The following is an 18543-nucleotide window of genomic DNA, read 5'->3' as shown; positions in this document are numbered from 1 at the left end:
ACACACACACATACACACACACACACACACAGTGAACTGGACATTATATTATTATTATTATTATTATTATTATGATTATTATTATTATTATTATTATTAAAACACTTTTATTCCAGTTACTAAAATTAAACACACATTCAGACTGATCTATGTAAATGAGCTCTATCCTGATTGGCTGTCCTGTATCGTGTCCTTAAGGCTGATATATTGTGCCTCATTTAATAAGCAGTCCAGACTGAAATGCCCCTTATAAGTGTGAAAGGGCGGGGCTAACTGCTGGTGAAAATGTGACATCACAAACACGCTGAATTCATAACAGGGTGGTTCTGCGGTTTATTTGAAGTCTGGGATGCTTTAAGGGCTCAAATAATGAAAAAGATCATTTTCAAAGCTTGTGATGTCACAAAAACCCCTGTCCACAGACAGACTCCGCCCATTCATGCCAAAGATGAAGCAGGCAGGTGTCTGAGCACCCGAGGAAGGTCGAAGAAGCACATGAGGCAGAACCCTCCTCCAGCAGACCACTGCCAGCCATGCGCCTGTTACACTCTGCCTGGGTGAGCAGCTAAGTCTCATGGGTAAAATAAGCCCCCTCCCCCAGCTGTGCTCAGACCTGCCAGTGGATACACCACCCTGCCGCCCGTGACCTTATGACCTTACGCATCAGCCTGTGCACAACCCAGCTTAGTTACTGCTTTTCATGTCCAGATTCACTTTACCACCAATTAGCATGAGGCTAACTGAACACCTCAAATTAGCCCTTTAATTAGACCATAGCAACATGGAGCTAAACTGCTGAAGGCTGAATGGGTGGAGTTAAACTGCTGTAGGCTGAATGGGTGGAGTTAAACGGCTTTTTACATATTACCTATTAACAAGGGCTAAAGTATTTCAGTTAGCACCATGCTAATTGGTGGGGAAAAGGTTTTCACTGCTTGTTAGCTACATTAGCTTCTAGCTCCAGTGTGAACCTAACAGACACCACATGTGTGTGTTCAGATTGGGTACTGTACTGTACTCTACTGTACTGTACTGTTCAGTACTCTACTGCAGTGTACTCTACTGTATTGTACTCTACTGTACTGTACTGTTCAGTACTCTACTGTACTGTTCAGTACTCTACTGTACTCTACTGCAGTGTATTCTACTGTACTGTACTCTACTGTACTGTTCAGTACTCTACTGCAGCGTATTCTACTGCACTGTACTCTACTGTACTGTTCAGTACTCTACTGCAGTGTATTCTACTGTACTGTACTCTACTGTACTGTTCAGTACTCTACTGCAGCGTATTCTACTGTACTGTACTCTACTGTACTGTTCAGTACTCTACTGCAGCGTATTCTACTGCACTGTACTCTACTGTACTGTTCAGTACTCTACTGCAGCGTATTCTACTGCACTGTACTCTACTGTACTGTTCAGTACTCTACTCTACTGCAGTGTACTCTACTGTATTGTACTCTACTGCAGTGTACTCTACTGCAGTGTACTCTACTGTATTGTACTCTACTGTATTGTACTCTACTGTACTGTATGGTTCAGTACTCTACTGTACTCTACTGCAGTGCACTCTACTGTATTGTACTCTACTGCAGTGTACTCTACTGTATTGTACTCTACTGTACTGTTCAGTACTCTACTGTACTCTACTGTATTGTACTGTTCAGTACTCTACTGTATTGTACTCTACTGCAGTGTACTCTACTGTATTGTACTGTTCAGTACTCTACTGTATTGTACTCTACTGTATTGTACTATACTGCAGTGTACTCTATTGTACTGCAGTGTACTCTACTGTACTGTACTCTACTGTATTGTACTCTACTGTACTGTTCAGTACTCTACTGTACTCTACTGTATTGTACTGTTCAGTACTCTACTGTATTGTACTCTACTGAATTGTACTATACTGCAGTGTACTCTATTGTACTGCAGTGTACTCTACTGTATTGTACTCTACTACAGTGTACTCTACTGTACTGTACTCTACTGTATTGTACTCTACTGTATTGTACTGTATGCAAGCTGGAGTGAATGTTTTTCAACAGGGGGTTAAAATGGAGGCGTTCATCATCGTGTTTAAGTGGACCATTTCTCCACATGAGTGCACACACACACACACACACACACATACACACACATACACACACATACACACACACACACTCAGCTGCTCCCTTCGGGGGGGGCATGGCGCTGTAGGCCAGGGAGAGACAGATGATGGTCTAAAGATTCCATAACGGATATAATTAATCAGCTTCATTCATGTGCATTCAAACACACACACACACACACACACACACACATACATACATACACACATACACACACACATACACACACACACACACACACACAGCAGGATGATAATGAACCACTGAGAGAGTTGGACAGGTTGGGGGGAGGGCGGCAGAAAAAAGAGAGAACTGTAGCAGAACAACATGAACAAGAGAGAGCGAGAGAGTGAGAAAGAGTGTGTGTGAGAGAGAGAGAGAGAGAGAGAGAGAGAGAGAGAGGTTCAGTGATAGTGCTATTATTAATAGAGCTGTTTGAATATTTACTCTGCACAAGCCTCCCACACTGCTCCGCCATAAGAACCCACAACGCATGAGTAACTCACGGTGTGTGTGTGTGTGTGTGTGTGTGTGGAGAGTGTTCTGGAACCTTTTTTTTATCTGCGAGATCAAAGACAAGCAGAAAAGTGTGTTTGCTATGGTGTTCCAGGTGGTCACTATAAGGTGGTTGCTAAGGTGTTTCTTGGTGACTGCTATAATATTTCAGGTGGTTTCATTCCAGCCAGTTTCACCTGTCCAACACTTTCGGAGGTGAAACTCTGATCATTAACACATGTCAGAATAAAGTGCAGGTTTATGAATGATGGTCTACAGTCCTGTAATCCACACTGTGTCCAAATACTTGTGGACACCTTTGCTTATGAATGCATTTAAGCTGCACCTATTGCTGACATAAATATGCAAATGCACACACAGCTTGTCTAGTCTCTGTAGAGGAGAAGTACTGCCAATAGAATAGGACTCTCTGGAGCAGATCAACATCATGACCCTATTGGCTCCATGCTGCCTAATAATGCCAGGTGTGGGCTAGAGGGGTATAAAGCCCCCCAGCATTGAGCTGTGGAGCAGCAGGGCTGTGTTGGGATGAGTTGGGGAGTTGGGGATGATGAGGTGGGGTGGTGATCATCATCCAACATCCTGACCTCCCTAACACTCCTGTGGCAGAATGTAATCAAATCCTCACAGCAATGCTCCTCCAGAATCTAGTAGAAAGTCTTCTTCTCTGGACAGTAGAGACAGTTACTCCAACAACAGCAGGAACTCTTTAATAACCTTGATTTCAGAAGAAGCAGTGAATGAGCAGGTGTCCCAATACTTTTGTCCATTTTGTGTCTATACAAATCACAGCAATGGACTCTGCTGTCTCTGTTTACTCTAACATGGTCATCACACACACACACACACATTCCAGGAACAGTCAGCAGATACAGCTCACTGCATATAGACACGTATCACATCACACCACACCGCCGCTCGTAAAGCAGAGCGCTAACACAAGCATAACACCTTACACACATAGCTGCACCACGGAGTAACAGGAACTACTTTCACCTCAGCACAGCATGTAGTATCACTCCACGCACTGTGCTCCAGTCTGAAAGAACTGGAACGGTTCTACAAGGCTGATTCTGAATCTGGGGCCAGAGATCAATAATGTCTACCTGGTTTTATGTATATATATTTATTTATTTTTTTTTATACGTTGTTAATACTCTGAAGAATAAAAGACACAGCGTCACCTACTGTCCCCAAGTAGCAATTCAAGAAAAGACTAGCATAATAACTTCATTAAAAATACCTTATATAATCCAGACAGCAGCGTTACATTCTTACCAGGTCTCGTCGTTTTTGAACTCCAGTTCCCCGTACGTGTCCTCAAAGTCCTCACCACCTCCCTTGGCAAGTCCCTCCACGGTCCGGAACGGCACGATGACGGTCCCTCTGGCCCCAGACGTCCTCAGCACCTTCACCTCCATGACTCCAACACTCTCGCTCACGTGGACAGACTCGCTCTCGAACGTGAAGATGCCGGCATGGTCGTCATCCAGGATGGTCACTGTGGCAACCGCCGGAAATCCTAGCATGGCCTTGGGGTACGGCAAGCTGTTGGGTGACAGCACCTCATCCTCCAGCTCCAGGATTCGGACGTTGCTGAGTCGCACAAAGAAGTGCTCGTCCTCCTCGAAGATGTCGTCGTCAATGATGCCGATAGTGATCTCCTTGATAACCTCGCCGGGCTTGAACACCACGGTGCCCTCAGTGAATTCGTAATCTGCGCCAGCGTTGGCCGACCCGTCCTCCGTCTTGTAATCCACATAGATGGTCTTGGCGACGTCGCCACCTTTGCGCACGACAGTGAGCAGGGCAGCGCCACAGTTTTCCAGGCACTGATACGCGGCAGGCTCAAACGCAATCCTGGTCACAAAGTCCTCTGGCTCCTCCACATGGACCTCCTGGACGCTCACGCTCCTTTTAGCCTGCTCCGCCACGTGCTTCTTCAGGATGTTCCCAGCGCCCGTCATCATTCGTGTTGCCTGGATGCGGTAGAAGGCTCGGCTTTTCTGCTGGTGAGAAAGGGCGTAGTAGTTGGCCATCTCCACCAGCTGGTCCAGCTCCTTCTCTGGGTGCTTCTGCTTAAGGTCCTTCAGAATACGGATCATGTCCCTGCGAGACTCGTCCATCTCCTTGCCTTCCATCAGGCCTATCAGGTTGCTGTTGGCGCCGTCCATAAAGTGCGAGTTGACCATCTTGCCGTCCATCTCAATGCCACCCTTGGAGCGCTCACCTTCCGTCTCAATTATGACGCCACGGTGCTTGTCAGCACGGTACTTCTTGTGGGAGAACTTGTCGAAGAGCAAACGGCGGTCCGCTGCCCAAGCCAGCAAGACGCAGACAGGGAAAAAGGCGAGGGTCAGCAGGCCCTCCCAAACCTGCACCACGTTGGGCGAGAAGACGGCCAGGATCATGTAGAGCCAAACGTATGCAAAGACGCTCCAAGCAGCTGTGACGAAGAAGACACGGAGGTGCTTTACCTTGCGCACCTCGCCGTCCGGGATCACCGACACACACAGGCCGATGATGACGAACATGTTGAACGCCGCGCTGCCCACGATAGTGGACGGCCCGAGCTCGCCTGCGTGGAAGTCATGGCCGCAAATTTCAATGACGGACAGCATGATCTCAGGGGCAGAAGATCCCAACGCCATCAGTGTCAAGTTGGACACGGTCTCATTCCAGACCCGGATGGTGGTAGTAGTCGTCTCCCCATTGGGCCTTTTGACCACTATCTCCTTCTCCTGAGAAGTGATGACCTCAATGGCCGCCATGAAGCGGTCGGCAATGATGGAAACGCCCAGGAACATGTAGATCATGGCCACAAAGTACACGATGACCCTGGCGATCTTGTCGCCCATGGAAGGGTCTTCGGGGTACCATATGGGCAAGATGATGCCCGGCTTGCATTTTGGTGATACCTCCGTGCAAGTCACGTTGCCCGGGGCGTCGGAAGTCGGCGCAGCCCGAGCCTCTGCGCCCACAAGGGCCGCAGCCACGGAGACAAGGCCCAACCAGAGGCAGGCGCGAGTCCCCTGCCGTCCTTGCGTCGTCCTTGAGCGCTCCATGCACCCTCAAGGGTCCGTCCACTCTACAAGTCCTTCTGAGATCCAGCACTGGGTGATCTTTGGTTCCACACTCAGCTCGCCACCTGCAGAAGAGATGGAAATGATGACTTCTCATTTACATACAACAGACAATGGTGGCAACACACTCCAGATTAGCCAATCACGGCTCAGAAGAGGTCACGGACAGCACACACTCACGCAACACTGCCGGGATGAATGTTCACAACAAACAAACCATCAGAAGGTCATCACATAATGAACACGTTTCAAAGACAACTAGAAAAAAAACAGATTTTCTTATTTTTTATATACACACATGTCCAAAAGTTTGTGGACACCATTCTAATAAATGCATTCTGCTACTTTAAGTTGCACTCATTGCTGACACAGATGTGCAAATACACACACAGCTTGTCTAGTCCATGTAGAGAAGAAGTACTGCCAGTCTAAAGCCCCCCAGCATTGAGGAGCTGTGGAGCAGTGGAAGAGCTGTGTTCTCTGGAATGATGGTGGAGGAGCTCCATCCAGTACTTTTGATTAGGATGAGTTGGGGAGTTGGGAATAATGAGGTGGGGTGGCCTCATTAATGCTCTTGTGGCTGAATGCAATCAAATCCAGCAGTGCTCAAAAATCTAGTAGAAAGTCACATTCCCTGGTGACAAAAGCAGGAGAAACTCATTTTAATATCCTTGATTTCAGATGAAACGCAGGTGTCCCAATACTTTTGTCCACATAGTATATGTCACATTGACCATTTTGGGCAGTTAGTTTGCTAATAACAACAAGAGAGTAGAATTTCATCAGGGCTCTTCAACCTGTTTGTTTCCATTAAACAGTGATAGCACCAACCGCTATGTATTTACATTTACATTTACATTTACAGCATTTAGCAGACGCTCTTATCCAGAGAGACTTACAAAGTGCTTTGCTATTTACCCAAGAAAACCTCAGCTAGTTAGAATAGACTAATAATTCAAAGATACCTCTAAGCTTTAGACATTACTAAACACAATACAATAAGGTGACCATAGAACTATTCGTCCAAGTACTCTCTGAAGAGGTGGGTCTTCAGTCTGCGTTTGAAGACAGCGAGCGACTCGGCCGTTCGGACACCCAGGGGAAGCTCGTTCCACCACTTTGGTGCCAGGACAGAAAAAAGCCTGGACGCTTGTCTTCCGCGGATTTTGAGGGATGGTGGGTCGAGCCGAGCCGTACTTGAAGCTCGAAGGGCTCTTGGTGCGGACCGGCTTTTGACCATTGCCATCAGATACGGAGGGGCTGGTCCGTTCTTGGCTTTGTAGGCCAGCGTCAGGGTTTTAAATCTGATGCGGGCAGCTGTATGACCTATAATGATACTGTTACTGTTACGTAAAAAACTTGCATCTGCGTTTTTGGTGGTTTTTATTTTTCTCCATAATGTGAATATGGTAGTTCTTCTTTGTACTGAATCATTTAACATTTACATTTATCAGACGTTCTCCTCCAGAGTTCTTACAGAAGAGCTTCACTGTTCACTCAGAAACTGGAGACTGACCCAGTCCTCCACACACTCTACACATTACACCAAATCCTCTCAGAAGAGGAGGGTCTTCAGTCTGGGTTTGAGGACAGCGAGCGCTGGACTCTGCTGTTTGGACACCCAGGGGAAGTTTGTTCCACCACTTCGGTGCAGGGCAGATTGACTCTGAATACAATCTGCTACACTTTTTTTCTCTTGTGAACTGCTGGTGTGGAGATATGAGGTTTTTATGTGCCAGCATACTGTTTTTATGGTGTCACCAAACATCTGGGACTTCCTTGGAAAACTGAGGCTGATGTGTTCTGAGAAATATCTGTAGTGACTTTGATGTTTGTGTGTTTTCTGCATTTCTTTTCAATTCTGTGGGTGCAGGTCCACGATTGGCCACCAGGGATGCTTCACTATAGCAGAGGACATTCAGATCCCACTGTTCTGATTGGATATTTTGTTTTCTTTTACTCAGATGTTAAGCAGATGATGGTGTTTTTTAAGCTAAGGCTGTTTTCCTGAATTTTTGTTAAGAAAAATATCTATTCAGAGCCGTTACCCCTGCAGCACCGCCAGGTTCTCCCCAACACACATCCCTACTGTTCATAGACCACCTGCTCAAACACGGTGAATCTGAGGGGCTGTCCTAGCTAAAGGCTAACGGCTTCTGAGTCTGAAGTCTTCATATGTACAGTGTACACTGATCGGCCATAACATTAAAACCACCTGTCTAATATTGTGAAGGTCCCCCTTGTGCCATCAAAACAGCTCTGACCAGTCGAGGCAGGGACTCCACAAGACCTCTGAAGGTGTCCTGCTGTGGTCTCTGGAACCAAGACTGACATTACAGCGGATCCTTTAAGTCCTGGAAGTTGTGTGGTGGGCGGGGCCTCCATGAGCTTCACTGAGCCTTGGGCCTTGGGCACCCCAAGATGTTCTGGATAGGTTCTGACCCAGTCGTTTATCTAGAACATCACAGTTTGGTTCTTGTCAAAGTGTCTGAGATTCTTACACTTGTCCATTTTTCCTCCTTCATCACCTTCATCACAGACAGGAGCCGCTGGACCCAGATCATCAGCACTTCACCTCTGTGGTTTTAATGTTATGGCTGGTTGGTGTAGAGAAACTGCCTACAGTAGCGTGTCCTCGGGGGGAACTAAAAGCACGGTGGAAGCCCAAAGCCCTCACACAGCAAGACCGAACACAGCCAGACTCAGCAATGTCCAAAACAACACACTGACAAAAATACACCCATAGCAAGGGGCAGAGTGTGTGTGTGTGTGTGTGTGTGTGTGTGTGTGTGTGTTTTTGCGTAGGAGAGAAAATTATAAAGCCATGCACAGACTAAAGCTCAGCCGCTCCAGAGAGAAGCTAGAAGACAAAATTAAGACATTAATACACCCACACACACACCTACACACACGCGCGCACACACACACACACACACACACACACAGTCATTACAGAGTCTGATGGTGCATCTCTGGAGCTCTCAGAGAGACCATAACAACTCCCACTTTTTGGGAGCTTAAGGGTCTCTGTTGACAAATCAGTCATAAATGCATAAAAGTTGATGACTGACACACTGGTTTGTTGCAACAAGGGTAATAAAGCGCCATGGTTTTCTAAGAATACAACCAAAACTCCTCCCAGTACAACCTAAACTCCTCCCAGTACAACCTAAACTCCTCCCAGTACAACCTAAACTCCTTCCAGTTTAACCGAAACCCTTCCCAGTACAACCAAAAGCCCTCACAGTAAAACCAAAACCCCTCCCAGTAAAACAGAAATTCCTCCCAGTACAACTGGGATCTAAAAGCTGACCAGGCTACAATCCGGATACTAGGATACTAGTCACAGGAAATGAGCAGGAGTAAACAGGGTCATAGTGGTTCTCAGTCCCGGCCCCAGGGACCCCCATCCCTGCTCCATCACACCTGATTCACATAATTAACTGGGAATTAAACAAGCTGGCTCCTGGGCTCCCCCTACAGTCAGGAGGAGGAAGCTGCTATTCTCCCTGTTACAGTCGGTGGAGCGTCACCGTGCTTCTGCAGCTGGTTTAGGGTAAAACTGAAAGTATACGGACGGTGTAACAACCAAATAAGTGGTCTCTTGCCGGAGGGCAACACCCTGCCATAGAGGGTTAAGACATTATTACACCCACCCACATACACCTACACACTCACACACACACACTTACACACTCACTCACTCACACACACTCACTCACACACACTCACTCACACTCACTTACACACACTCACACACACTCACTCACACACACTCACACACACTCTCACACACACTCACTCACACTCACTTACACACACTCACACACACTCACTCACACACACTCTCACACACTCTCACACACTCTCACACACTCACTCACACACACACACACTCACACACACACACACACTCACTCACACACACATTTCTGAGTCATTTCTGAGTCTCCTGGTGCATCTCCGGAGCTCTCAGCCGAGAGCGGCCTGTACAAGCACACTGTATTAATCCTGTTAGCAAGCTTAACTAGCCCTAGCCTCCATGCTAATGCCCACATCTGCATGCTTCATTGTGTAGCAGCGTTGCTGGAACCGGTCCCGCGCCGCTAAACCCGCCCAACAATAGGTGGTCCTGCCGCTAGCACTGTGAGAAAACAGCAAAGACCAGAGTAGGAGAGCAGCCCAGGTGACTCGCTCAGGTTAGCATGTGATCAGCACAGCAGAATTACGCAGAAAGCTGTGTCCCACACTGTGTCCCTCGACTTTTACCACCCTGTTACAGAACAAAAATGGAATTATTTAATGGTTGATTTAGATGCGAGTATATGTAGACCAATTGCAGCGGTGAGAAGGCGGGGCTTAAACAGGCGTGTTTGAAGCTGTAAATGCAAAATCCTTTTTACACATTTCATGTCCAAAACTACACACAGCTTGTCTAGTCCCTGTAGAGAAGAAGTACTGCCAATAGAATAGGACTCTCTGGAGCAGATCATCATAACCCTATTGGCTCCATGCTGCCTAATAATGCCAGGCGTGGGCTAGAGGGGTATAAAGCCCCCCAGCATTGAGGAGCTGTGGAGCAGTGGAGGAACTGTGTTCTCTGGAATGATGGTGGAGGAGCTCCATCCAGTACTTTTGAATAGGAGGAGTCAGGATGATGAAGGTGAGGTGGTAATCATTATCAAACATCCTGATCTCACTAATGCTCTTGTCGCTGAATGCAATCAAATCCTCACAGCAATGCTCCTCCAGAATCTAGTAGAAAGTCTTCTTCTCTGGACAGTAGAGACAGTTACTCCAACAGAAGCAGAATCAGCTCTTTTTCATAGCCTTGATTTCAGAAGAAACAATAAATGAGCAGGTGTCCCAATACTTTTGTCCAAACACTATCTATATCTGTAATTAAAGTAGTTGTTGAATTCAGTTCTGGTAAGAATTAAAGAAGTAAATCTATTAAACTCTAAACACTTTTGTCCAACACTTTTCCACAGTACTGTTTGTGTGCTGTTGCTTCTTTGATCCTCTGATTTAGGTCAGTAATCTCATGATTAAACTTTTATCTGGACGCTGTTTATTTTTTACATTTGTTGATATATGCAAATTACTTCAGACAGTTTTGGAATAATTTCATGAATAAACCTAATTGGTTTATTTTATTGAAAAACACTGATTCCAGTGTCGCGGCACACTTACAGATTGCAGCCCATCTTTGAACTAGCCACGCCCCCTCTAGTCTCGTGCACTGCTGCATTAGCCACACCCCCTCCAGCCACATGCACTGGCACTAAGGGCCTTTTTACACTTCAGCAGAATAATCACAGTCATTATGAGTTAAATGAGAGTGTGTGAGGACGGCCTACAGGGAACACCACAACCTTTATTACAGTACAGAGAACACACACACACACACACACACACACACACACTGTTCTCAGTTCTCTAGATAAGCAGACCTGGTCCCATTCAGCTGCTTCTGGTGCACCTCATAGTACTGACTAAAGCACCTTATTGTACACTTAGCACACCATAGTACCCCATAGAACACCACAGTACCCCAGAGTACCCCATAGAACACCATAGAACACCATAGTACCCCACAGTACCCCAGAGTAACACACAGAACACCACAGTACCCCAGAGTAACCCATAGTACACCATAGAACCCCACAGTCCCCCATAGAACACCACAGTACCCCAGAGTAACCCACAGAACACCATAGTACCCTATAGAACACCATAGAACACCACAGAACCCCAGAGTAACCCATAGAACACCTACCCCATAGCACACTACCCCATAGAACACCGTACAAAGGGTTCTGTGCACCGTGTTTGGACCTGAAGAACTCTTTCAGTGCGTCTCCACTACCTTCCATTCCTCTGATTCCTGGCACAAACATGTTCAGTCAGAATACACAGAGCTAAACATAGCCCTAATAACACACACACACACACACACAAACACACACACACACACACACTCATACACACTCATACACACACACTCACACACACACACACACTCATATACACACACACACACACACACACACTCATACACACACACTCAGTTTGTGAGTAAACAGAAGCTGATTTGGTTTAATGAGGGGAAAACGGTTTTGGGAAAGCAGAGGAGAGACGAGAGCAGCAGCCGGAGGACCATCAGACCCCCCACCCCCCCCAAACCTCACTCTCTCTCCTTTATCTCACTATCTTTATCTCTTTTTCATCTTTTCTCTCTCTTATCTCTCTCTCTCTACTTTATCCCACTATCTCTCTCTCTCATATTTATATCTCTCCCTGGTCTCTCTCATAAAGGAGATAAAGGAGAGAGAGACAGAATGAAAGAATGAGAGAGAGATAGTGAGGCATAAAGGAGGGGGGGGGGGGCTCATGACTATTAAAGAGTCACTATCCCCAGGCCTCTCTCTCTCTCTCTCTCTCTCTCTCTCTCTCTCTGGATGGGAGGTGTTCAGGCTCACTGAAGCGTCTCAGTGTGTTACAGAGAGTGATTCAGAGTTGTTAGTCCACACACACACTCACACACACACGTTCAGTTCTACAGGGAAAATCAGCCGAGTGTTCAGACAAACATGAAATCACAAATCCTGCACATATGTAAACCATCACACACCAACTCACACTCACACACACACTCACACGGGACACCCCTCTCCAGACCCATCACTCAGCCCAGTACAGCCAGTATCAGAACACCCCCCTCCCCCATCCACTCCTCCTGTTTTCCACGAGCGCTCTAACACCCCGGCAGCTGAAGAGGGAATTCTGGAGGGTTCTGGTCTTGGATCAGCAGGGAAAGCTCTGAGCCGACAGAAAGCGCTTTAAATAATAATGCTTTACTGCAGCGCTCACACACACTCTCACACACACACACACACACACACACACTCACACACACACACACTCACACACACACTCACACACACACTCACACACACAAACCTGATATCCTGTGACACAGCAAGCGTGCAGAGACCACTGTTATGTAATGTGTGTGTGTGTGTGTGTGTGTGTGTGTGTGTGTGTGAGGAGTGAGGCGGCAGCATCTCCAACACACACACACTGCTGCTTTAAACAACTGTTTCTGAGAATTGAGTGTTATTATCACAGGAAAATCACAGACAGTGCACACACACACACTCACACACACACACACACACACACACACTCACACACAACCATCACACCATAACATCTGCACTGTGCACCTGCTACCCAACTACAACTCCTGTTCCACCTGGAGCAGTACAGAAGTCAGGTTAGCCCCACCCATTCCGCCTACAGCAGTATAGCTCCACCCATTCCGCCTACAGCAGTATAGCTCCACCCATTCAGACCTACAGCAGTGTAGCTCCACCCATTCCGCCTACAGCAGTATAGCTCCACCCATTCCGCCTACAGCAGTGTAGCTCCACCCATTCCGCCTACAGCAGTATAGCTCCACCCATTCAGACCTACAGCAGTGTAGCTCCACCCATTCCGCCTACAGCAGTATAGCTCCACCCATTCCGCCTACAGCAGTATAGCTCCACCCATTCAGACCTACAGCAGTGTAGCCCCACCCATGTCAGCTTATAGAGGCAAACGTGTGAAGCTCTACTAAAAGCTCCTCACAGAAAGTTCTTCACCTAATGGTGATGAAGACGCTGCCTGATGCCTGAGACACGGTTCTACCAGAGTTCTGAGAAGAGTTCGGCTCTAGAACCTGCTTTTAAAATCAGATCATTAAAATGGTGGAGGGATACATGCTGCAGGGTGTAGTGCAGCTACAGAAAGTAGTCCCTAAAGAGAACTGCATTAGTTCAGATTCTCTATTCACTATTTTACCTTCATCATCATCATCATCATCATTCCATCTAAAACTCAGTCAATTAAGCATGGGTGTGTCTAAAGAATAGCTCCGCCCACAACCACACGCTTTCCTGTGAGTGGCTGCCGAGTGTTAAGGGCTGATAAAGGTGGTGATATGTGAGAGACGGTGGGAACTGTACACTTACACATTTTCATCAATATGCTAATTAAATGCTAAAATTTGCATATTTAAAACAGTCTATTGGCAAATTAGCCAATTATACATTAAACTTCTTTTTTAATGAATGGAATTAATTATTAATGTTCTATTTTCTCCCAGTTCAATTAATGCAGCATCCAACCAGCCCTTCACATCTGATCAGTCCTAAGTTTCTCATTAATAATAAATAACTTGTTTTTAATTTAATATGTGTTAAATGTGTGTGTGTGTGTGTGTGTGCGGTTGGTCACTCAGCCTCGTTAGCTCTGCGCTGTGGGTTGTGTTGCTATTCCGTTGCTTCACACTGTGCTGCCCTCTGTACTGAACCCCGCAGGATGACGGGTCGTTAGCGTGGCGTGGTTAAAGACCGGCTGCTGTTTTTTATGCAGGAATTATTTTGCGTTTGTTGCATCATGTTAAAGCAGCGCTCCCGTAAAATCCAATCAAGACCATCTCTGATTGGTCAGGACACTCTCAGCACACACTCCTACACTGATTGGTTAGAGGCAGGTTTGCATGTCAATACATCAGAACTGAAATAAAAGATCAATCACTAATTAGTAAACAAGCCACTGCACTGCTAATCTGATCCGCTTCACAAGCCACAGAGATCAGACTCTCCCACTTCCTGATTGGACAATCCTTTCTCATTTGCATATTTCAACCATCTGTAATACTCGTTATATCGCAACTGAAATCGACAATGTTAAACTGCAGGGGTGATTTGATTCGGTGCACGTCTTGATTAGACTGGATATGAGCTCATTTGCATATTTCAGCCTATTCGTCAATTATGGTAAAACAAATACTGGGATACTGATCAGCAAAATGAGCAATATGTTCTTTAAATATCCAACAAATAGCCCTTTAAATTCGTCTCACTTCTTGATTGGTCAGTCTTTGTTGATTGGTTATAGACTCATTTGCATATTTTTGCTTTCAGATAAAACCTTGTATCTCTAAAACAGCAGCAGTTTTACAGGAGGAGGAAAAACCTTCTGAAATTTTATAGGAATAAAAAATTATTTAATTAATTTTGGAGCATTTCTATTGGTCCATTCATCACGAACGCCTGCTACAGTATAAAGAACAGCTGTAATTGACTGTGATTCACACTATGGAGAAGGTTTTTGTGGGACAGGGAAAATATATATATATATATAGATAGATGGTATAATAATAATGGTTTTTAAATGAAAAAAATGAAAGGAAAAAATATAGCATAAAATAATAAATGAATTTTCAAATATTATGTTAATTACATAATTACATCGCAGCATATCAAAGCCCTGTACAGCGAATATTGATCCTGCAGCGATGTCTTGTCTCTCCATAACGCTTCACACACCATACATCACACTCCTCCTCATCTCAACAGCCTGGATAACCACTGGTGTTCTGACTCTCTGCCCCCCTTGATTGGTCAGTCCTCCCTGGCTGGTTATAGACTCATTTACATACACTGATATACTACAAAACGACAAGTATTGCGATACAGAATGAAAGTCTCCCAGTGCTGACGCTCAATTAACGCTACATCGCACAGCCTCACCAGCCTCACCAGCCTCACCAGTTTTCCATCCTAACAGACCTCAGTCTGAACTACAGTGGAGTAATGGGGTGACGTGTGACGGGGGTGTAAAGGGGGCGGGGCTGGTTTTGCCGGTCTGATTGAAAAGAGGAAAATTATCTGACGGAGTGTAGCTTTAATTTCCAGTGCCGTTCTCCGGCTCTTAGCCGTAAATTGCTCATCAGAGCTGTTTCTCATGAGCGCCCGGTTGCCGGGATATTTTCTTTCCTCCTCACTCCAGTCTGATTCGTCTGGGGGAGTCTGGGCCAGTTGCCATGGTAACAGAGCTGAGCGTGAGGGACCTGAATATCTTTACACGAAACTCACTGGAATCACTGTCTTAAAAATACACACACAGCGAGCGACAGCAGGTGGTCTGTTTGTGTGAGTGTGTGTGTGTGTGTGTGTGTGTGTGAGAGAGAGAGAGAGAGAGAGAGATTTAAAAGAACAACAGTACTGTATTTACCGTCACTTTTATAAATATGTTCTGTTCTATAAAAAAGTTGAAAAGAATTCAAGAGACAGTGGACGGCCTGGAAATGTGTGTGTGTGTATGTGTGTGTGTGTGTGTGTGTGAGTGTGTTTGTGAGTGTGTTTGTGAGCGTATGCTAAACAAATAAATGTAAATGTATGCGTGATTTCAGCACAATCATCTCAGCCCGTGACGTGCCAACATCTCAGACTTTACTACAAACACTGCGACTTAAAAACACATTAAACCAACTGACAGACTGACAGAAAGACTGATATAGTAACTGACTGATAGATATGTAGACTGATAGACTGGCAGTGGGGAACACTCAGGGTTTTCTACGTCTGATTTGTGATCAGTAAAGCCCCGCCTTTGTGGGTGGAGCTGAGTGTTCCTCAGAAGACTGGAGCTGGGGTTTAGACTCTGCAGTAGTTCAGGACTAGTCTCAGTACACTATTCAGTTCTGCTGGAAACTTAAAGGTTAAATCTGTAAAACTAATCAGAAAACTGTCCAATCAGAACGGTTCTCTCAGCAGAATCTGGGCAGATTGAGCTAAACCAGCTCTCCCATTGGTCGGGACTTCACTAGTAGAACTGAAGGCCGTCAGATTCACCACCAACACCATTAGGAACCAACCAATCCCGCTCTGATTTACAGAGTGGGACCTTGAGTAAAATTCTAGTCGCTTAGGAGGTTCTAGATAGGCGGAGGTCAACATACAATCGCAAATAGCTGCTAGTGTCTGTGACAAGCTCTGAATGTTCCTTTTTTAATCTAGAACAGAGAACAGGTTGAGTGAACTGCTGGGAGCTGTGCGCTAACATACTGCTAGAATCCCATTGAAGGGCTAGCAGAAATTAGCATTATGGTACAGGTGTGTTTACCTCTTTATTTGACCCAGTTTTGACACCTGTGTTCTGAACTGAAGGCCGAGCTCTAATAGTCCCGGTTCTCCGCTGGTTTATAGAGAACTCAGTCTCGGGTTTAAGGGCAGTACGGATAGAGCACTCAAATCCGTCTGAGTGCAGAACCGGGTGTGATGCGCGCTAAATCTGTGTGTAATGCGGCGTTAACCGGCTGTAATTACCACACACTGATCCGTCCTCTCAGGACCACCAATGAGCCGCATCGCTCACAATGAGAGCGACACAGCGGCCGCTTGCGCCAACACACTCCGTCACACCCGCGCTCCAACACAGAAAGCTGTGTACATCCCATAATTCAGCAGATTACACCCTTCAGCAGTGACATACAGCAACGCTACACCAGGTTTCCCAGTTTACTGAACAGCACACATCATCCACTACAGTCCATTTAAAGTATTGAAGGGGAACGCCACCATTTCTCAAAATTCCCTCAGCCAGAGTCGGGGGGTTTGGGGGGGTTTGGGGTTCGGTGTGAATCTAAGCCTCTGTACAGTGGAGGTGAATGGAAACAGGTGTCAGTCGCCATGACTACAGCACAGATACAGCCCATAATTTATCTCCTATCCAAACCCACCAGTGCAGCTACACAAGTTTTATATGGGTGATGATGATGATGATGATGAAGGTAAAATAGTGAACAGAGAATCTCAGCTAATCCAGTTCTCTTTAGGGACTACTTTCTGTAGCCGCACTACACCCTGCAGCATGTATCCCTCCACCATTTTAATGATCTGATTTTAAAAGCAGGTTCTAGAGCCGAGCTCTTCTCAGAACTCTGGTAGAACCGTGTCTCAGGCATCAGGCAGCGTCTTCATCACCATTAGGTGAAGAACTTTCTGTGAGGAGCTTTTATTATTAGAGCTTCAGACGTCTGCTTCCCTTCACCTCCACTGTAGAACTCCAGCTCTGACTGGGGGAGCTTATCTAGAACCTCCACTGTAGAACTCCAGCTCTGACTGGGGGAGCTTATCTAGAACCGCCACTGTAGAACTCAAGCTCTGACTGGGGGAGGTTATCTAGAACCTCCACTGTAGAACTCCAGCTCTGACTGGGGGAGGTTATCTAGAACCGAACGTTTCACACTAAACCCTACAAAACTCCACACTTTGAATGACACGTCTTTTAACCATTTCACCGTCTGACAGACAGACAGGTAGATATATACATACACAGATAGAAATAGATAGACAGACATGGAGTCAGACAGGTGCTCAGAGCCACTGTGATGCAGACAGGAGGTCATGAGGTCACGGCCCCTCGTTCTTGTACTAGATACGAAGCTCTCAGACAGAGTTTCGTCGCAGCCTTTTGGGTTCAGAACCCCTCGAATAAAAATCAGAAAGATTAGAAAGTGGCCCAGCCGAACCTTCATCCCACTCGAGGGCCGTCAGGTGAGAGAGAGACTGCCAGCTACTGAGACGCCGAGCAGAACCCACCAAAACTGCAGCCACAAGCCACAAGATATCACACCATATCAACACCCTAACAACCACCTGCAACACCATATCAACACCCTAACAACCACCTGCAACACCATATCAACACCCTAACAACCACCTGCAACACCATATCAACACCCTAACAACCACCTGCAACACCATGTCAACACTCTAGCATGCAGTATCACCCTAACAACCACCTGAACACCAGGGTAACATTCTAGCACTCACCTGAAATACCATAGCAACCACCCAATTCACAATAGCAACAACCTAGCAACTATCTTGCAACCTTAATATTCGGAATCGATGGGATGTGCCCAAGGGCTGCACAACTTCCCTTAAGACTATTATATGTAAATGACCTCCTCATCAGAACATGTGTGT

General features: G+C 46.1%; 1 protein-coding gene across 3 annotated transcripts in view; it reads right to left on the bottom strand.

The window, feature by feature from the left end:
- The window catches only part of slc8a3 (solute carrier family 8 member 3), a 59924-nt gene that overhangs the window by 29900 nt on the left and 11481 nt on the right, over positions 1 to 18543 (bottom strand). For all 3 annotated transcript variants that reach the window (XM_072677246.1, XM_072677248.1, XM_072677247.1), the window contains exon 2: positions 3912 to 5781. In XM_072677246.1, the coding sequence (XP_072533347.1) occupies positions 3912 to 5698 (1787 nt within the window). In that variant the 5' untranslated portion in view covers positions 5699 to 5781. The remainder of the gene's footprint in view (positions 1 to 3911; positions 5782 to 18543) is intronic.

The sequence above is a fragment of the Salminus brasiliensis genome, chromosome 4 (assembly GCF_030463535.1).
Source record: "Salminus brasiliensis chromosome 4, fSalBra1.hap2, whole genome shotgun sequence".
In the NCBI taxonomy this organism is placed as follows: Eukaryota; Metazoa; Chordata; class Actinopteri; order Characiformes; family Bryconidae; genus Salminus; species Salminus brasiliensis.
The sequence above is the reverse complement of the archived record's forward strand: the minus strand, read 5'-3'. Positions and strand labels throughout refer to the sequence as shown.